At 43.0% G+C, this 22,179-nt stretch overlaps 1 protein-coding gene across 1 annotated transcript; it reads left to right on the top strand.

Annotated features, from left to right (window-relative positions):
- The first annotated feature begins 117 nt into the window (after positions 1–117).
- Positions 118–21,573, top strand: LOC121986391 (D-amino-acid transaminase, chloroplastic-like). The gene is made up of 5 exons (XM_042540313.1): positions 118–447; positions 832–887; positions 1,515–1,693; positions 19,645–20,318; positions 21,209–21,573. The coding sequence occupies exons 1-5, from the start codon at positions 243–245 to the stop codon at positions 21,301–21,303; spliced, it is 1,209 nt and encodes a 402-aa protein (XP_042396247.1). The 5' UTR covers positions 118–242; the 3' UTR covers positions 21,304–21,573.
- The last annotated feature ends 606 nt before the right edge of the window (positions 21,574–22,179 follow it).

Here is a 22,179-nt window from a genome sequence, read left to right as displayed (position 1 = left end):
AAGAGCCAAGTCACTACTGTCCGGCTGACTTATTTAGTTTTAAACCGGACTCAGCATGATTGTGCCGGACCTGATCGTGCACGGCTCGATCAAATTTCCGTAAATACAACATTGAATCACTAGGAAACAAACTGTTTTAGTTGCGGAGGACTACCGAACGCGTCGATTTCCTGCTCTGATACCTCCGCTCCTGTCGCCGGGCGACTACTTTCGGCAGCTTACACCCTTCCGTCCTCCTTCCCATGGCTTCCATCTCCACAGCTCTACATCACCCCCTATCGGAGAACTTTCCTGCTCCCACGATCGCCGCTTTGCATTGTGCTCCATGTCCTTTTGGAAGGCGGAGTACTCTCACGCTTAGAGGCGATTGCTTTCGGGTTTTTAAGCTGCAGGCGGGTGAGAAAAGGCGAGGAGCAGTGAGGGTTGTGAGGAGCCCCGATTGTGGTGGTAAGCGTTGACCTTTAGTCCGTTTTGGCATGCAAATCGGTGCCTCTCAAATGATTTGTCTTTTCACTTTGATTCGAATTGGGGAAGGTTGGAAATTCACTGTTTTTTTTACGGGAAAAAAAAGAAGAAAATGAATGGTTTCTTTTGGATAATGCTGCAAATTTGAATTAGCATCATTTGATCTAGTGATTGGGCGAATCCCCAATGTAGCATGGCTACTCAATTTGGAGAGAATGAAAAAGGAGTGACTAGTGAGATCTTGGAGCTAGTAACTCCTCGAAAGGTTGCAAGGATCACCTTCTGTCATTCTCAAAGAAAGTTCTTGCATTTGATCTTTTTTACTTGGTAAGTTGAGTCATGACAGTTTATTTGCTTTGTGATCAGATTCCATCGAGGCTTCTATCGCTAGATCTGATATTCCTGTCTTGTCTGGTTCTGAGGTAACCTATATTCCCTCCTTAAACTGGTTAGCAATTGAGTATACTTGTGGAATGGTTCAGATTTTTTGGCCCATCGTTATTGCTAACGTATACATGAAAGTGACAGGTTATCTGCTTCCATTTCATGCAATATTTAATTAAAGTTATTGCTGGTTTCGAGAGTTAATTTCACAAAGTAATCCTGTCTATCTCTCCTAAGTTTTCCATTTAGAATAATCACAATGCAGGCCAATTGTTTGGTGTCTGATAGCAGCATTCTTCATCATTGAAGAACACTAGGTAAAGCTAATTAAAGAAAATGAAGACTTCATTGTTTTGTAGTCCTTCAACTGAGGATCTCATGTATGCCACGTTTGGCTTATAAAAATTCACATCGATGTCTTTCATCTTCAAGATCAAACTTTCTCTTAAATTCTAATTGAGAAGCTTAGACTATTTGAAGTTATAATTGGATAAAATTTTATTTTGAATGAAGCTAATCAGACTGAATAATTATTCATATTTTATTTCTTTATTATGTTGAATATTGTACTTAAAAAAATAATTATTCCTCCTACAATATATTTTATCCAAAGTTGATTATATAAGAGTAATTTTCTAACTAGTATTTATGTGGCAAATGACTAGGTTGTACAAAGGCTTACAACATTTCTTGGAAACTCAATCAGCAAGCAGAATTATTTGGCCATGTACTCCAGCATTTTTGGTGGAATTACTACAGATCTCGCAGCAATGGTTATTCCAATGGATGATCACATGGTCCATCGAGGACATGGTGTCTTTGATACTGCTGCTATAATGGATGGGTATTCCCTACGAAATTTACCATGCCTATGAAATATTCTAGATGGAACATGTTTACATAAGTTGTTTTTATAAACAAAAAATTTCTTTAATTTGACCACATGTCAAGCCTTTAGAACTTTCTCCCCTCCATAGTGGCTAGTTCCATAAACATGCCAAGTTCCCTAGAATCACAATATATGCGGAAGATAAATTTACTACTAAGAACTCGGCTTGTACTGATGTGGCACTCCTTTCCAACAGTTACAGTCAAAACAGTTGTTTCAAGAGTCCTTATGCCATCTCTAGTAAAACCTATCAATGTGATACTTTCACTTCTAGTATAGCCATCTTTTAGTATCTACCAAATCCTTCCTAACCAATTAGTTAGCAGACTAGGGTATCCTGATTCTAGCTATATCCTTTTTTGAGAACTGAGATTCTAATTATATCTGTTCCTGTTTGAGATTGTGGTCTGATGAGTCAACAAAAGAAAACTACCGAGGGGAAGGTAACAAGGGACACGATGGCGAGGACCCATGAGTTCCCTATAAACGCTTAGCAAGAGGTTAGAATAGGTACCGAGAATGGACTCAGGCGTGACCACTTCGACACTCAAGTCAGCCAAAGGGTTAGGGAGGAGCAAGGGAATAAAGTAGTCGAAAAGGGTCGATGATTGTGTGTGCATACCTATGCCCGTGTGAACAGGCAACCTTTTATAGAGTTTCAACTGTACCTGCACGTTCTCCATGTGTTCCGAGATGAACACTTACATTCTCCACGTCCTTCGAGATAAACGACTACTTTGCCCACGTCCTCTGGGAGGGAAATGACTACGTTGTCTATGTCTTTCGAGAGCAACAACTCAGTGAGTCTGGTAATATGCGAATTCCCATTCAAGAGAATTCGGGTGAGTCAAGTCGGAGGAGTCAGGCGAGTTGAGTCCTTGGTGTTGGGGTAGATTGGACTGGAGGGGTCGGGTGAGTCGAGTCCAAGGTGTCGGGGTAGATTGAACTGAAGGGGTCGGATGAGCCGAATCAAAGGTGTTGAGGTAGACTGAGCAAGAGGAGTCAAGTGAGCCTTATGATGTTTGGAGCACCAAAATCAAACCTAGGTTTTGATGTTGTCAAAGGTTCAAAATTAAGTCTTCTTGTGATCTAATAGGTTTACCAAGTGTGCAGATTGAAGGACTTGACGGGTCAAGAGGACTAGATACTAGGATGAAGTCTAGTTAGGTTAGGATGATCAGAAGCCCAGATAGATCAGAGAGGACTAGATATCTAGCAGGAAGAACCTGACAAATGACTGAAGTCAAGATGGGGCATTTGGCAGGAAGACTCGGTGGGCAGACATCGAGTCAAGTGATTTTGTAAATAGTAAGTTAGGTAAGCAATTGGAGAAGAAGAAAGATCCAGTTAGGAACGAGTCCAGTAGGACCGTAGACGCTGATCCTGTTGGAGCAATCCCAATGGTTCGTGGGACCATGTGTTTTGGTGTTTGGGCAAAGGGTTTAAGTTAGGTTTACCCTTGTTATTTGATATGTGTACTTGAGTTGTGCAGGACTGCAGGTGACACATGTGACTCAGGTTGACGGCTTCGGGTCCGGTGAAGGATGGAGCATCCGAGGGACCATGGACAAGGCAGCAAGGACAATGGTCGAGGGAAGCGACTTCGAGGCATACGCGAAGGATGGCATTGGAGACAAGCCGCGGGCTTGGATGCATCCGAGGGATGAGAGCCAAAGGAAGTAGGCTTGAAGGCAAGAGGTCAAGGCTGCAAAGAAGAGTCAAATGAGTCGTGAAGGTACGAGTGCATGAGAGATTGTACTCGGAGTAAAATCCTAGTTTTAGGGTTTTACTGTAGCAGTACTGTAGCGCTACTGTAGCAGTACTGTAGCAGTCGACTGGATGTTTTAGCAGTCGACTGGTGCAGTCGAGCCTCAGTCAACTGGTGCAAGGACCAGTCGACTGGTAACGGGCAAATCAGCAAGGCTGATTTCCCCAAGCTCTATAAGAAGGAACTTGGTATGGCCGGCCAAGGCGACGAAATTAGACTTGCTTAAAGCCTAATTAGTAGTCACCAAAGTGCTCAAGGTTCCCTTTTGTCCAAGTGTTGTTGGTGAGTGTTGTGGTGAGGTTTCTCCACCCACAAGGAGGTTGAGCTAGCCGGAGTTTGCCGGGGACTAATCCACCGACGGATTGAGGGATCGTCCACCTTACGGACACGCCGTGGAGTAGGAGCAAGTTATCTCCGAACCACGTAAACGAACGTGTTAGCGGTTTGCATTTCCATTCTTGTATTTAGTGTTTAGCTTTCTATTTGTGTTTGTTTGTATTCCGCTGCGCTAACATCATAGGAAGCAACGATTTGGGGGTGACATCTATCCAACCCCCCTTCAAGCCGGCCACCGATCTACCAACAGATCCAACTTAGATCCATTTTGAAAATCTAAGTTGAAGATTAGATCTTGGTTGTGTTAAACAGGATCTAATTCATAATTTTATTATATGTGCTAACTCTGTTTTGATATTTTTGTTATTTTAGACTAACATGTTTTGTAGGATCTTAGAGTAAAAAATCAAGTTTGGATGAACAGTGCTCGAGGCGTCTCAGTTGATTAAAAGCGCCTTGAGTGAAGGGTTGGAGGCGCCCTAGATGGATTGAGACACCCTAGAGGAGATAAACTTTGAGGATGAAGTTTCAACAATTGGAGGCGCCCTGGGTTGATTGGAGGCGCATCAGAGCTGACTAGAGGCACCCTCGGTCGAATGAAGGCACCCCCAAGTGGAAAAAGGCCGCACATCTTGAATCGAATCAACCTATGTTGCATGGATACAAGTACATATATCATATCGGACACGACACGATAAGACACAATACGACTAGGATATGATGATTATTAAAAAGTATAAAAATATTATATATATATATATATATAGTATTAAAAATTAAAAAAAAATCCTAGAATAGAAAATCATATTACATCAACTACAAACAAAAAGTAAACATAGAATACCAAATCCATCTTAAACAAGTAAAAAAAAATCAAACCTAAGTGTCGGTAAAATTTAAAGTGTTGCTTCTTATTTATTATTGTTGTTGCATAAGAAAGTATAGTGTGCTATGCTTTCTTTATTCGTGTATTCGACCTCTCTGGCCGAAGGTTTTTTGAGAGAGAATTTAGTAGATTGTCCAATTGCAACGGTCCAAATGATCGTGGGCCTTGGAGTAGTAATTGCAGGGCTATAAACCAAATAAAAACAAATGAGTCTTTTTCTTTCTGCTTTTCTGCTAATTGTTTTCTTCCACTATGCAATTTGGTTTTTAACAAGCTTTTTAAAGCTGAAAAAGGAAAGTTTTAGAACCCGCCAATCGTTCATTTCGATCCTACAAAACCGAGTCTAAGGTGTTGGGGTAGATTGAGCCGAAGAAGTCGGGTGAGCCGAGGCAAAGGTGTTGGGGTAGATTCAGCCGAAGAAGTCGGGTGAGCCGAGGCAAAGGTGTTAGGGTAGATTGAACCAGAGGAGTCTGGTGTCGGGATCCACTTTGACTCCCACCTTTGCTTGACCTTTGACCGGGCAATAATGGTAGACCTCGCTACGTGTAGGCCTCTGCTGTGCCCCACATCACAAGCCTCCTCGCATAGTCTTGTCGAAGGAGGCTCGAGTCCGATTGACCGGACTGTAGCGTGATTTGGTCTGCCAACTGATTTAACCCTAGGGCTGACGTAGCCGAAGAACCGTACCATTCCACTTGTACTTTCCTTGGGAATCTGCGAATCAGACGTCATTAATGCGAGTGATATACATGACGACGTATCTTGATCACGATTAGCCCGTCCCATTAGCTATCAATGTTGACTCGTCGTCCGAGGTTGACACTTGGCGAGTGGTGATGCCATGCCGAGGATATCAACTTGAGGGACTGTTGGGACTCTATGGATTCAGGAGCTTGATCTAACAGCTCCGTGCAATAGCCCGCTTTTTTGGCTTCTGGATCGGACGATTGAGATTAATGAAGGGAGAATGACATCACTTTTATCGTCGTCTTGTTCGAGTTCCAACGGCGATTTTCTGCGGCCCCACGAACTTCTTTTTTCCGGCAAGTTCCTTCACCTTTCATGAGCTCCGACTTTTGCTTTCTCTTTCGTCTCCATCTTCCTTAGTCTCCCATTACACCCATGGCGATTGAAGGGATTTCTCCTCTCTGGTACACCTCCATGACGTCTAATTTTAATAGACGGGACTTAAACCAACTACGCTTGTAGTATGAAATTCTTGTGGACCATCGTGTAATAATCCCAAATGCTCTTAACCAACCTCAACTCCCCCCTGTTGGTTTCATCACTGTTTTCAAGGGTCAACTGTTAGGTGGCTTTTGATTTCCCATTCCAAGGTTCTTTGTTGAGGTCTCTCAATACTTCTACATTCTCCTTCAACAATTGCCCCCAATGCTTTCGGACTACTCTGCGCAGTAGTCATCATTTTTCGCTTGTACCAAATCCCCCTCACACCCTGATTCTTCCACTACTTTTTCTATCTGAAGAAGATGGATGTTGTGGTCTTCTACTTTACAGTGAAACCTTCCAGTTGTAGTATTGAACTCGACTCTAGAGAAATGAAGCGCAAGTTGGAAATCATGCTGCCTGGAGAGGATTCAACCCTTCAGTGAATAACGTTATGAATTTAATGAGCAGATAATATCAGAAATAATTAAATCAATAGAGCACAATGGAAATAATGCAATGTAAGCATGCAAGCAGTTGATCAACCAAATCAGAAATGTCGACACATGCAACAGCTATAAAAATGCGATTTTTATTTCTAATTTTCCCTTTCCAGAAACCCTTTGGAGGTGGGAAAACCTTAAGAAAAAGAATCTAAAATGTTAAACACAAACAAAAATATAGCAAACACAAAAACTGAATGAAAATATTACTCAAGTGTACAGAAGGCAAGAGAGCACTTAGATCATGAGAATAAGAGTGAATTATGTGTAGATGAGTGATTTTCAAGCTCTACCTCGAAGCTATTTTTATAACCCTTCTCCAATCGCCTAGAAAGGTATTGACGTGGCTGCAATTGTTATCCGTTAGATAATGTTAACAAAGCTCTCTTGTCGCCTGGAAGTCCCCTAGTCGCCTAGAGGGGTCAACCCTGACCCGACTCGCTCGGATTACTGATAACGTTATCTCCCGGTTGCCTGGAAGTTGCTCCGGTCACCCGTATCCTCCAGCCGCATGGACCTTCGAATTCCCTTGTCGAGAGTTATCACCAACCAGTCGCCCCAGACTCCCTCTGGTCGCCTGGAACCGTCGAACATTACTTGCCTTCAATTGTTACTCGCACTTTATAAAAAACGTAATGAGTAGTATAAAAAATTTATAAGTTACTCGCACTTACTTTGGATCTATATATTTAGCCTCCAGACTCATCTAGATTGAGTTGCCAAGCTAAAGTCCTAGTTGATTCCACTTGGATTTGCTTGCCAAGCTTCAACCCCCAGCTTACTCTACTTAGTCTTGTCCGTTAAGCTTCAACTCCTAGCTTCCTCTGTTGAAGCAATCTAGGTGCCCTAGGTTTTGATGTTTGAGCAAAGGTTTAAATTAGGTTTATTGTTGTATTTGATATGCATTGTGAGTGTGCAGGATACAGGTACAACAAGGAAAGTCTAAGTGTGATCTTGGCAAATGAGGAAAGTCCAAGAATGAGTCTTGGCGATGTAAGTCCAAGCATGTAGTCTTGACAACGTAAGTCCAAGTGTGACTTGGCAATGGATGAAGTCCCGGAGGTGAGGAGCCTCTTGGCAAAGGAAGACCCGACAATCTGGACAAGGCCGAAGGAATCTCCAGGAGGCAAGACGTGAAGGATGGGGAGACATCCGAGGGACGCGAGGCTGATGGAGGAGGCTAGAAGGCTAGGTCTAGGTTGGTCGGGTGAGGACGAGTGCTGAGTGATTGTACTCGGGGCGAAATCTTATGGTTTTAGGGTTTACTGTAGCGACACTGTATCAACACTGTTGTAACATTGTAGCAGTCGACTGGTTACTGTAGCAGTCGACTGGTACACTGTAGCAGTCGACTGGTAGTCGACCGTTGGGTAACGGTCAACTTCACTTAAAGGACCAGTCGATTGGTGCATACACCAGTCGACTGATAGCGGGAAAACAGCTTACTGTTTTCCTCTTGAGCTCTATTTAATGGAGCTCGGGGTGCTTGGGCATGGTTGACGAAATAGACTTGGTTAAAGCCTATTAGAGTCTCCCAAGCCTTCGTGTGATCGGTGTGCTTGTATTCAAGTGTTTGTGACGAGGTTTCTCCACCGACAAAGAGCTTGAGCTAGCCGGAGGTCTTCTGGGGAATCATCCATCGACAGATCGGGATCGTCCACCTTACGGACAGCCGTGGAGTAGGAGCTTTTATCTCCGAACCACGTTAAATCAACGTATTAGGTTTGCTTTCTCTTGGTAGTATTTGTTTTTGTATTTCCGCTGTGAACTAACATTATAGGAAGCGATCGATTTGGGTGAGACGCTATTCACCCCCCCTCTAGCGGACGTCAAGGTCCCAACATACTCCACTTGGTCTTTGTTTGCTAAGCCTGTAGCTCCCAGCTAGCTCCACTTGGACTTGATTCACCTAACATCCAGCTAGAACTTTTTTGCTTGGTTCTAACCAAGACTTAGCTCATGTTTGACTCCCAATCAAGTCTTTGGTTGCCTAGTCCCACTAGAACTTAGTCACTGTCTACCCAACCAGGACTTCACCACTTGTAAGTAACCTGCACACTTGACACAAATTGTTAGATTACAACTAACCTAACTTTAATTTTAGTTGTACATCAAAATTCTGGGTTAAAAGTTGTGCTCCCAGTAGCAACACCAACACCAACACCAGTAGTTTTCTAGACAAGATGTCGACTTCACATAAGGGATGGAAATCCCATTATCTGTTTATCCGACCTCCCACTCTGTTCACTTGGTCGACTTGCAGGCAAATAAAGTTGCCCCGACCGCTGAATTTGAATTGGTACAAGTCAGAGCCCACCTATCTCACAACCATAAACATTCTTTCCGGCCTACTCAAGGGTCTTCTCTACCACTCGGAAGCTCGATTGGCGCTGAGCTCCATGCTTCCTTTGGTAAAAAGTTTCCACTTACTGTCATATATGATTGCTAATTGAAGATTTGTCTCTTTGTGTAGCTCGAACGATGTGGAGGGCTTCCCTCAACAAGTCTCTCAAATTGGCTGAGGCTAAGCTAGAGGCACGCGACACTATGCTCCTTGGTTCCTCGGGTGAGGCGACTATACCTGTGAAAGAGTTGTCGCCCCCTGCCCCACAGAGCCGATTACATCTGTCCCCTTCGAGGAATTGGAGGAGCCTTTTAGAGTAACTCGAAAAAGGCACCAATCAATGGATCCTCCGATTGACCACTTTGCCGGTAGCGGTCCTGATACCGGCCCCTTCCCTCGAGATAGAGTCCGTTCAAGCTGACCCGAGTTCTTTGCATTCAACTCATGGCCCCATCTCTTTGGGCGACCTTCTGATGAGGTCGGCTGGAGACCCCAAGTCGACCACTTCACCTCCAAGAGTAGCTGGGGGTTCGCCTGCTATACTGGATATGCCTCAAGGATAAGAGATCGCTCCAAAGTCCAGCCCCGTCGTGATAACATTAACCCACCGATTGACCACGATGTGGCGCGAGACTAAAGAGCAGCGCAAATCCTTCAGTTCCCTGCCGGAGTCGGTGGCGCAAGACTCAACTAGAGTAAGGATTTGTAAAATTCACTGTGTCAAGGCAGGGTTAGACTTTCAATTTTGGTGACCACTACATTCTCTTTATTGCAGTTATGGGCTGTGATAATGGAGTTGTCCACCTGTGCTCCCGCTATCCTCTAATCCTTCCGAGACATGCAAGCTCAGGTGGCCAAATTAGAAAGTTAGCCGACTCCCTCTAGTCGAGAATTGACGACGACTGAGGCTAACATATTGAAGTTTGAAGTCGCCGCCCAAGCAGTGCAGCTGCGTTTGATGTAGGAGATGATAGACTCAGCTTCAGCTAATTTGGCCTCCTTCAAAGGGCAATTGGGCTAAGCTAACAGCCACCTGAAAGAACTGAAATTGTAGGACTCATCAGAGAGGAAATAGCAGAAGAAAGCTATGGTTTCCCAAAGGCGATAAAAGCCAATTTAGAAACTCAGAAGGTAAAGCTGGAGGGGATGAGGTTTGAACCCGAGGCCGGGAGGGCTGAATCAGAGGCTCAGAAAGGTGAGACGGAGGTCCTGAAGATCGCGTGGGAGGCCCAAAGGGGCCAACTAGAGAATATGGAGGCAAAGTTCGAAGGCTATCTTGCTAGAGAAGAGGACCGTTGGGCCGCTAAGAAGGAATAGTTTATGTGGGCATAGGAATTCTATGATTTACTAGGCAGTCACACCCTTAAGATGGTTCGATATGAGATTGGTGGCGCCGTCAAGTAGCTTCACAAGGCCAGACACTTGCCATTTATTTGAGAACATCATAAGCATGCGAAGAGTCTGTAACAACATCCCCGAGGTGGAGCTTGCCAATTAGCATAGTTTGACTATATTCTGCTAATTGTAATCCTTCAGCTGTGTACTTAGACAAAATTTTGAAATGAAATGAAAAAGTAAACCCTTGTGAATGGTCTCTGAATCGTTTTTGGTCAGTCGTGGGTAGCGGGAGTCGCAAAGCTTCGAATCCATGAGAATGCTCGACACATGACATCCTTAGACTCAGTTAAACTCAATGTCAAGGCCCGAGTGTCTTCGATTGCATGGGAACACGTGTTGGGGCCTGAGTGCCTTCGATTGCGTGGGAGCACGCTTGGACTTGGTGTAGGGGCCCGAGTGATAAAGAGTCATTTATTGCGAAAAGCAAGACAACCATTTATTGATGAAGGGAAAAGACAGATACAAAGTAAAGTAAATACTTGCATCAAAATAGAAAATGACAGGTACCTAGAGCCCCTAGACGCAATAAGGTCATAGATGCGCAACCGACCATGGTCGGCCAAGTTCTTTGCCAATCAAATCCTCCAAATAGTATGCTCCCAAGTTCAACTTATGAGTGACCCCGGTATGGTCCTCCTCATTTTGGCTCTAACTTCCTCACATCACCGACTGACTTAACCTTCTTCCATACAAAGTTGACGATTTGGAAGGCATGAGGGCTGACCTGCTTATTGTAGGTTTGGCACATTCGTTGCCAATAGGCTATGAGCTGTGCTGCTGCCTTCTCCCTAGTTTCAGTGATCAAGTCCAGCTTGAGTAGTCACTTGTCGAGATTATTAGAATTATATGCTGGTACTCAAGTAGATTCTACGCCAATCTCGACGGGGATGAGCACCTCTCCTTCATATGCGAGATGAAAAGGAGTCTTCGTCATACTTTCTCGAGGAGTAGTTCTATAAGCCCAAAGGATATTTGACAACTCTTCTACCGAACTATCATCGACATGATCAAGCTTGATCTTAAGGCCTTGGATGATCTCTCGATTGGTTATCTCTGTTTGCTCGTTACTCTAAGGGTAAGTAACAGAGGTGAAGGTCTGCTGAATACTAAAGCCTTCACACCACTCTCTGAGCTTGCTTCGTTGGAAGACCATTAACGACACCAATTTATGAGGGAGATCATATCGACAAATGATATTCTTCTATAGGAATTTTAGTATAACTTCTTCCATTATCCGGGCAAAGGGCTCAGCTTCCACAGAAATAGTCAACCACTATCCAGAGGAACTTCTTTTGGCTAGGTCCCGTTGGGAATGGGCCAATGATGTCCATCCTCTATTATCAAAAGGGTAGGACGTACTAGATGCCTTCAATAATTCGGCCAGGGTTTGGGAGATGTTCTGATGCTTTTGGCAACTAGCACAAGTGTGAACTAGTTGAGATATGTCTGCTTGTAAGGTTAGCCAAAAGTATCCCGCACCTTTATGGCAAGCGTCCGACTGCCCATGTGATTGCCACAATTGCCTTTGTGGATCTCACGTATAACATACTCAACATCTTCGGGGCCAAGGCATCTAAGCAGAGGATGACCTTCTTGTATAAACAATCTCTAACCAGGGTGAACCGAGCGACCCGCCTTTTGAGAAGTCAAGTTTGATCCGGATGGGATCCCCTCCTTTAGAAAGGAAACAAATGGAGTTCTCCAGTCGGTTAACGGTTCTTGCAAAGGTACTTGGTCTATTTGCGAAACTAACTAAACTCGGGCAACCGGGTCGTCCAATGTCTATGTAGCCCAGGCACTTCCATTTTAGCAAGCTCATCGGCCTTTTGATTTTTGCTATGGAGTATCTTCTAGATGATAACTTCATGAAATTCAACTTTTAATTTTCCAAAAGCAGCGGTATAATCCCGAAGTTGCTCATTTTTGGTCTCAAACGCCCATTCGAGCTGTTGTGTCGCCAATTGGGAGTCGGAATGAATGACAACTTGAGAGGCACCCACTTGTTTGGCAGCTCGGAGCTCGGCTAATAGCGCCTCGTATTCGGCCTCATTATTGAAGGCTTAAAAGCTCGTATGATTATTTGCAAGATTTCTTCCCAGGGCAAAATCAGTAACACCCCTATTCCGCTGCCTAGTTTTGTTGATGATCTATCTACAAAGACCCTCCAAATCTCCTTCAATTCTTAACCGGGGGTCTCAATTAAGAAATTGGCTAACGCCTGTATTGATAGTCGTTCTAGGTTGATATTGGATATTATACTGGCTAAGCTCTGTTGTCCATTTGATAAGTCGTCCTAAAGCCTCGGTGTTGGTTAATATCCGTCCTAGAGTGTTGTTGGTGAGCACGATGATGGTATGAGATAGGAAATATGGTTGTAGTTTTCGAGCCATCATTATCGGAGCCAAAGCTAGCTTCTCCAAGGTGGTATATCTAATCTCGGCGTCTTTCAAAAGATGAGTGGTGCAATAAATGAGGTGTTGGATGCCACCCTCTTTCCGAAGTAGAACTGAGCTAGTTGCTCCTTCGGTCAATTCCAAATATAGCTAGAGGGTTTCCCCTTGACAGACTTAGAGAGTAGGGGAGACTAGTCAGGTATGCCTTGAGCTCCATGAAGGCTTGTTCACACTTATTGCCCCACTCAAACCGAGTTGACTTCTAGAGAACTTCGAAGAAGGGCAAGCTCTTGTCGGTTGATCTAGATATGAATCGAGAGAGGTCGGTGATCTGCCTGACTAGCTTCCCTGAGGTTTTAGGGAGGGCATATCCCGCAACGCTTGGACTTTCTCTAGATTGACCTCAATCCTTCACTCGGTTACAATGTAACCAAGGAAACGACCATTTTTTACTCCAAACAAGTACTTGTTCGGATTTAGTTTGAAACCATATCGACATAGCGTGCCGCAATTCTTGATGATGTCCCTAATCAGGCCGTCAGCCCGAGTGCTCTTGATCAGAATGTCGTCCACATAATCCTCGACATTCCTCCCGACTTGCTACTTGAAGATGTGATCCATCAATCGTTTATATGTTGCCCATGCATTTTTTAGTCCAAAGGGCATAACGATGTAACAAAAAATCTAGGTGACGAAGCTAACTTTTTCTTAGTCTTCGACAATCAAGGGGATCTAATGGTAGGCCTGGAATGCGTCCAGCATGCATATGAGCTTACAGCCGGAGGTCGAGTCCACCAATTGGTCGATTCAAGGTAGGGCATAGCAGTCCTTTGGGCATGCTTTATTGAGCTCCCGAAAATCCACGCAGACCCTCCATTTTCCTCTGGCCTTGGGGACTACCACCACGTTAGTGAGCCAAATCAAGAAATGAACCTCCAAAATATGGCCAACCTCCATTATCTTGATGACCTCAGCTTTGATTATTTTGTTCCGTTCGGCCAAAGTGTCGCTTCTTTTGTTGGACCGGTCGAGCTTCTAGGTCGGTATTGGGTCGATGTTACATGATTGAGGGTGATACCTCCGTGACCTCCTTTACCGACCAAGTGAAGACATCCTGGTTACGAGAGAGGCAAGTAATTACCTTTTATTTCAACTCAAGGGAGAGGTCGGTTGCCACCCGAGTAGTTCGATTCGACAGCTCAGGTACTATCGGTACTTCTTTGGTCCCTCGATTGGATGAGTTGGAGGGGCGTCGTGGACGAGTTGGACATTGGCACTTCTTTTGTTCTTCTGAGAGTCGACCTTCACCACCTCAACATAACACGAAACTCGACCTTCACCACCTCAACATAACACTTTCGTATGACTGTCTGATTGCCCTTGACCTTACCCATTTTGTCATCCATCGGGAACTTTATCTTTTGATGATACGTGGACACCACCGCTCGGAATGAGCTCAAGGTGGGATGGCCTAGGTTGACGTTGTAGGCGAACAAAGCATCGACCATTGTGAAGATAGTGGTCCAAGTTCGCTTCCGAGGTTCTTCTCCCATGGACAGTGAGAGACAGATCTATTCGAGCGGCTTGACCTCATGTCCGGTAAAATTGAACAACGCTATAGAAATGGTTTGCAAGTCATGTCGGTCTATCTGCATTTGGTTAAAGGCCTGCTTGAACAATACATTCAACGAGCTCCCGATGTCAACAAAGACCCTTGCCACACAATTGGCCATGACAACCCATATCACTAGTGCATCCTCGTGGGGAGTAGCTACCCCCTCCAAGTCTCGAGGGCTGAAGCTAATCGAGGGACCGGTCCTCGCACGAGATTTGGTGCCGATTCCGTAGCTTTCGAGTCTTTGGCCGTGAGTCTTCCGGGCTTGATTTGAGTCTCCGTCGGTTCAGTCTTTCGAGATCATGTGAATGTCACCGCGGGGTGGGGGATTTTCCTTAGTGTTCTCGGGACGAGTCTGTTGCCGACTCCGATCTGATTCTTGAGACCGAGACCAGGATCGAGATCTCCTTATCGGGGAGCCGTCATTTCGGCGATTGGTTTGGTGCTTCGAATTCTCACCATGAGTGTGTTGGGCAAGTGAGCATCGAGCTGACCTTAGAGGTGATCTTTGAATAGGTTGGCACTCCTCCGCGGCTTGACGAACTTCTCTAGCATACTGCTGACACTCATGGGCGAAGTGGTGAAAGCACAATATCGCTCCGGGCCTCACCATTCGACATGTGGGACTAGAGGTCGGGTGTCAGGACTGCTTCCACGGTTTGTACCATTCTCGCACTCGCCTGGAATGGAGGGTAATGGTGATTGGTGAACGACTCCTTGTGGCGCAAAGGTGAGGGAGGAGCTTTGCGCTCAGGTCGAGCCTCCACATGCATCGGCGCACCAACTTCTTTCTTCCTTGCCGATTGAACCTCTTCGACATTAATGTATTTCGCCGCTCACCCCAAGAGATGATCAAAGTTCGTTGGAGGCTTCTTCACTAGAGATCGGAAGAAGTCTCCTTCCTATAGGCCTTGCAAGAAGGCGTTGATGCACCTCGGAGGTGGTTGAGGGCATATCCAAGGCAATATCATTAAACCGTTGTTTGTACTCTCGCAGAATTTCCTTGGTTGTTTGTTTTAGGTCAAACAAGTTGAGGGACGTCTTGTAGTACTGCTGGCGAAGTGGTGCAGGAACGCTACCTTGAAGTCGGTGAAGGCTCGGATAGAAGAGGGTGACAATCGATTAAACCACCTTGCGGCAGAGCCGGACAAAATCGTTAGGAAGACTATGCACTTGACATCATCTGTATTAACAGAGCGACATTCTCTAACCGACCAAAATGATCCTCTAGGTCGGCTGGCCCGGTGTATTCTCCGAGCTAAGGCATTCAAAAGTTACGTGGCAACTCATCTTCCAAGATAATTTTTGCAAAAGCTGTACTATTTGCCCCTTTCTTATCAATGGGCAGAGGCCTCTTTTTCTTGTTCAAATTCCACGGAGGTCTCTCTCACTTCAGATTCGAGTGAGTGCTCCTCGGGTCGGACCATCGGTTGAGCCTGTGGAGCCACAAATGCGGCGAGGGAAGGACCCATCAGACCCATCGATACATGGAGGGGAATGGGAGGCACCTCCGTTGAAGAGCAAGTACTTCTTTAAGCGCCAGGTTCACTAGCGGTAGTCTTTGAAGAACCCTCCGCACCGTTTGATCGACTGGCCTTTGGAAGTCTGCTCGGGGCATGGTCACAGTTTCCCTATAAGCCATGTCACTTGTGGAATTAGGACCCTTGACCATACTCTCGGATTTGACCATCTCAACATCTCAGTTCAAGTGTCATTCCCACAGACGACGCCAATTGATAGCGAAAGGAAACTGCTGAGGGGAAGGTAGCAGGGGCACGGTGGCGAGGAAGACCCACAAGCTCCCTACAAACACTCAGCAAGAGGTTAGAATGAGTGTTGAGGATGGACTCAGCGTGACCATTCAGACACTCACGTCAGCCAAGGGGCTAGGGAGGAGCAAGGAAATGAAGTAGTCAAAAAGTGTCGCTGGTTGTGTGTGCATATCTGAGCTTGCGTGAGCAGGTAATCTTTTATATAGTTGCGGTTGTATCTACACGTTCTCCACGTGTTCCAAGATGAATGCTTACGTTACCCACGTCCCCTGGGAGGGAAATGACTATGTTGTCCGCATCTTCTAGGAGCAACAGCTCAATGAGCTGCGTAATATGCGAATTCCCATTCAAGGGAATTTGGGTGAGCCGAGTCGAAGGAGTCAAGCGAGCCGAGTCCTTGGTGTTGGGGTAGATTGGACCGAATGGGTCGAGTGAGCCGAGTCCAAGGTGTCAAGGTAGACTGAACCGGAGGAGCCAGGTGAGCCGAGTCCAAGGTGTTGGGGCAAAGTGAGCCAGAGGAGTCAGGCGAGCCGAGTCCAAGGTGTTAAGGTAGACTGAATCGGAGGAGTCTGGTGCCAAGGTCCACTTTAACTTCCAACTCTTCTTGACCTTTGATCAGGCAGTGAGGCCAAATCTTGCCACGTGTAGGCCTCTGCTATCCCCCACATCAGTACTCATGTTCTACATGCAAAGCAAAAGATGAAGGTTTCCTTCCGGCGTAAGACTGACTTATCACTACTTTTACCTCGTGAAGTTGACTCTCTATCTATCAAAGGAGATGCTTCTGGGTGTCCTAAATCTGTTCCTTCTCCTTTTGACTGACAAACTTGCAGATATGCTATTTCCTGATTATTTCTCAATCTGAAATTTTAGCTGAATGCATTTGTCTATGTCGTGCCCATGATCCTGGTGATATCAGCAATGCTTCATTCTATCTTTTTTACTGAATAAAGGTCAAATTGGTCGTGGCTTAGGCAGTTGCAGGTTTTAATCTTTGATTTTCATAAGTAATTTGTATTGTGGGGTGTTTTGGGTTCTTCTTTTGAGCCTTCTCATTACAGGTTGTGTCTGTTAAACTCCCTTGACTACTTGTCAAAAGCTCCTCAGCTGCTCAATCCTCTAGGGTTTTATCTTTGTGGCCTTATTTTGCATTACATTGTCCCATTATCTACTCTCTCTCTCCAACATTTTATCATAATCCTTTGGAAGTTCTTAGATATAGAATGTGAATATTATAAAAATCTATTGAGCCAAACTTGAAGATAGTCATTAGGATAGTTGGATAAAAACCACTTATTTACCTTGTCACCATGATAACATATTTAAAATTTTTTGAAAGTGGCTCATCCCTTTCTTCAATGTTATCAGGCTATTTGCAGCTTGAATTATTCAATTAATGCTAACAGAATAAGCCTTAAAACATTGGTGAGTTCTAAAATAGACATTTTCCTAATGACAACTAGCAAACCATCAGCGTGCTGCCACTCGTAATGTTGTTGGAAAAACTTGGCACATTAGTGCATCATACATTTTTTATAAAAGGGCGTATGGGAATTAAAATCATTGATATTCTCTGACAATCTATACTCTCATCGTAAGTGTCCATTTTTGTGAAAATTCTTTGGGGCATGCTCCTTTTGAATCTCAAAGTGAAGGGTGTTCAAGTCTTTGGACTTCTCATTTTTGTTGCCTTAACTCTTCCCTCCTCTACATTTGTTCCTCCTCAAATTACTTGGTTCTTTCACACCAAGATAATTTTTTCTTTTCCCCTTAGGTGCTTAAATTATTCTTGCTCCACAATGATGCCATACTTCTCCCTCAAATCTTCCATCACTCTAACATCTACCTTTGGCTTTTCCTCTATCATTAGCTCAACAAATATCTTCCTAATCACTCTTTCTTGGATTTTATTTGTGAGTTCATCGTTTCATGTTTCCTTACCTACCACCACTGAGTCCAATGAAAATTTTGAACTTGTGGCCCTAGAATTAAACAATTCTTTCATTTATAATATGGAAATTTACAAGCTCGACCCCTCCTTGGCTAGCTAGAAGTTTGGACATTTGCTTCACTGGTGAATCAGGTGAGTTATGGATTTATATTTTCTCTTTCTTTCCTCTTGTATCCATGTCTAGCAATTTTTTGGAGATAACACTAATTTAATCTGTTGTGGTCAAAACCCAGTATATGTAGAAGTCTACTAGATTTTTGGGATCTCATATGGAGAAGAATAGGCTAGAGGTGGTTAAGGTGAGAAGAGCTCAACTAGGTTCAGTTGAAGCACGGAGTGAGTTGAAATCGATTTAATTTCTTCTAGCTCAGTCGAGGTATTTTGAGTTCGGCATAAATGGATTGTGTCTAACTGAGCTATCAACTTCTTCTGAAGCAAGTTGTGAGAGATTGTTTAGAGAATAGAGAATTGCTCCGGAATTTAGGATGATCATGCGGTTGTACAATTGATGTAGAGTTTAGAGATGAACCTAGGGTTGAAGTGGGGCTTTAGGGTATCATATGGATAGTAACAAATGGCAAGAAATGAAGAAACAACTATGAAATGAACGACATGGCTAGTAGTTTTTGCCCTTTGTCAATTATAGTTGGTCTGCTAATACGACCAACAGGTGTCTCTTTATGTAGAACCTATTAATGATGCTTGACCATGTGGTTAGCCAGTCTCAACAGATTATCAGTTTGTGTGGTAAAATTAAGGCTCAGGTTCCAATCCAATCTATTAATACAATGAAATCATATTTGCATTTGACCTACATAAACACGGTGGAATTGATTTTTTTTATCAAACATAGAGAACCAATAACATACAAGACCAAAATGGTTTTGTTATTCTCCTAAAACCCCTAAAATACTCATTTATTTAGTCTAGTATTATATTGGTAGAGATGCCACTTTACAATATCGAAATAACTATAACCAATAGCATAAAAATCCAAACCCCAAGTCATTCACCTGATTTCCTGGTTTTCTACTGAATATTAGATGGGTAAAGACCTCTTTTTATCAATACTTTTTTTTAAGGTTTTTGTAGACTAGATGTATTTGTATTGATGGCTAATATATAAATATGATTTCTGTAAATAAAAATTTAGGATTATTGATATAATTATGCAATTGGAGCCGATTAGTTAGCTTGTATTTTTAGTTTGATATGCAATTCGATCAATTGACCCACTAGTTTGACTAGTGAACTAGTGATCCCACTTTCGGTTCAATTTCTAGTCCTCTTTTAGAATTATGGTTTCCGCCTGTAGGCTAAGTAAGATATGTCTGTTTACTCATGGTCAAAATGAGAGTGCATGGATCCAAAGCAATCCATATTGTGAACTCTCAAATGACCATGTTGTTCATTGAAAGGCTCTCTGGGCTAGTATACCCACGTCAAATAGTTGTAACAGGAAAAAAGTTGGCACGGCTGAGCACCAATGAGTCTATCAAGAAGAAAATTTGAAAAGCCTCATGTTTTATGTTTTCAACACAAATAAATTGAATTTTCTTTAAGAAGTGAGAAGTACAGTAAATTCTTTCAGTAGGATTGTTCTCACAATCCTTCATATTTAATGTTGTTTCTTTATTTAAGTAAAAATGAGTCTTAAAAATGAATTCTAAACTTTTGGTTCTTATGACTTTGTATGCGTTGAAACTAAAAATATAGTCAATCTTCAGGTCAAATTCCAACCTCACGCCTTTTCTTTTCATCTCTCCTACTTAGGCACCTTTATGAGCTAGATCAACATCTAGATCGTTTCTTGAAATCTGCATCAATGGCAAAAATCCAGCTTCCTTTTGATCAACCTACAATTAAGAATATCCTTACACAAACTGCAGCAGTGTCGAAATGCATGCAAGGGTCATTAAGATATTGGCTCTCTCCAGGACCCGGAGATTTCCAGTTATCTCCATCCGGCTGTTTAAATCCTGCTCTTTATGCTATCGTGATTGAAGCTCCATCCTTACCAGTTTGTAGCGGAGATAAAGTAGTAACATCTACCATCCCTATGAAACCACTTCAGTTCGCTGTGATGAAGAATGTTAATTATCTCCCTAATGCACTCTCAAAAATGCAAGCTGAAGAGAATGGGGCATTTGCAGCAATTTGGCTAGATGATGAAGGCTTTATTGCTGAGGGTCCCAACATGAATGTGGCATTTGTGACAAAAGACAGAGAACTAATCATGCCTCTGTTTGACAAAATTCTCAGTGGATGTACAGCCAAAAGAGTATTAGTTCTTGCAGAAGAACTTCTAGCAGATGGCAGGCTAAGTGCAATTAATACAAGGAATGTCACAGTCCAGGAAGGAAAGGCGGCCAATGAAATGATGCTTATTGGAAGTGGAATACTCGTGAAGCCTGTTCTTCAATGGGATGAACATCCCATTGGTTCTGGTAAGTCTTCTTTTCTTATGTAAGAAGCTTGCATCTTCACACTTATATATCTAAGCAAATATCTGCTTGAAACTTAATATCACTAGTATGGCTTGCAAAGGACTAAGCCCAAGTGATGTCTTTTCTATGCCATCGTGGGCCTTAGTGTCTGCGTCATGCATCAAAGATTATGTGCGCACGAAATTGGTGCTCACTTGCTCTAGAGGGCGTTCACTTTTTATTGCTGATCTAGCAAGTTGGAACCTGCCCAGTTTATTTGACTTCAAGGATCGACAACATTAGAAAATCAATTTTGACCTAAACTTGTTTTGCCTACCTCAAGGTTTAGCAACACATCATACCAGTCTTGGATCAACTTGGCCTACTAGATCCCAAGAGCCAACAACATAGCATACCACTCTAATGCCTCAACTACTTACTAAACTTTTATTGTCGTGTACACTTTGACTCAACCCTTCATAAGGTCAATTGACCATTACGAATCAAAAGGCTGTATATGTTTGAGTTGATATATTAACGACTGCTTCTGTTAATTCCATATGGATTTTTTTTCATTACTGTACTTGATTAATGCCATGCTTAGGGAAGGAGTTTGGACAACTGGTGGTCATTTGTGAATGCAAGCATTGAGGGATTTATATTGAAGCTCATGTTTTCATTTGCTACATTGTAGGAACAACAATGAATCATACTCGAAAGACTTTAACTTATGATAGACTTTTTGATAAGCTCAGAAAATCAAGTTGAAAATTTTCCACTCTTTGCCTTCTTCCTCTGTTTATATTTTGTTTCATTTATTTCAGTCAACTGGATCATGTTCAGTAGCTTTATAATGGTAGCAGGCATCACATTTCTACAGCTCTGGCTCTAAACTGCTTTTGTTGTTGTAGGTAAGGAAGGTCCTGTTGCACAAGCTCTATTTAAACTGATTTTGGATGACATGAAATATGGGCCACCTACAGTAAGGATACCAGTTCCATATTGAAACTATACTAGAAATAAATTCAAGATGCACCAATCAGTGGCTCCTAATAACCTATTTACCATGGCATATAGTTTGCGTAATGCAATGGGAATGGTATATTTGTTTGATGGGACTGCATGATTTGGGAGGGATGATTAAGTGGAACAGCAGAATCAGATAAACTTTAATCATGTAATATCTGCACATATTCATGGTTTGTTTTGTTCGCTTATATAGTTAAGTTGCTGGTTTTGAATTTTTACAGATGAAATTTGATATATTATTATGGCATTTTTGTGTATTCATTAGTAATCCTTCGTATTTGTTCCTTCCTTTCAAGTGTGGCTAGGTAGATAAAGCATTTGAACAAATGATCAAGAGGGAGACTAAATTGGGTAGGTTGAATGCTGATAAGCTAATTGATTCCATGAGCTAAACGAGTTGAGTAAGCTAGGCAAACTAAGCATGATTCAACGAATTGGACAAGCTGTCCTCACGGATTAGCGCAGTTGGTACCGGTATAATTAGACCTATAAATTGACCAATGAAATTAAACCCAATTAATTTTGAATGTATGAACAAATTGATTTTGAACAAGTTTTTTTCTTCTTTTTTTTTCTCTCTCATTGTAGAAAACATGTAATTGCTAGTGTTCAATCTCAAATGAATCAAGCTTCAGACTGCAGACAGATATATTTAGCGAGTGTAACTTGAACCAAAACATGAGAAGTTACAAGCACTAGCAGCCAAATTGGAACCCACTGAGCATCTACCTTTTATATTATCACAATTTCTCAAAGAACTTATGATTTCTTCATTGAAATAATATTAAGGTAATGGAGCCAAATCCTACCTCTCTCTTAGTGAAAGGATCTTAGAAAGCAATGGAGCCAAATC

This window comes from Zingiber officinale, chromosome 1B (genome assembly GCF_018446385.1).
Source record: "Zingiber officinale cultivar Zhangliang chromosome 1B, Zo_v1.1, whole genome shotgun sequence".
Lineage (NCBI taxonomy): Eukaryota > Viridiplantae > Streptophyta > Magnoliopsida > Zingiberales > Zingiberaceae > Zingiber > Zingiber officinale.
Note: the sequence above shows the minus strand (reverse complement) of the source record. Positions and strands in the feature narration are given on the sequence as shown.

Excerpts from the sequence above, each read along its gene's own strand:
- LOC121986391 (XM_042540313.1), top strand. The coding sequence starts at position 243 with ATGGCTTCCATCTCCACAGCTCTACATCACCCCCTATCGGAGAACTTT. Across the intron at positions 448-831 it reads GAGGAGCCCCGATTGTGGTG|ATTCCATCGAGGCTTCTATC; the intron begins GTAAGCGTTGAC and ends CTTTGTGATCAG. Across the intron at positions 1,694-19,644 it reads ACTGCTGCTATAATGGATGG|GCACCTTTATGAGCTAGATC; the intron begins GTATTCCCTACG and ends TCTCCTACTTAG.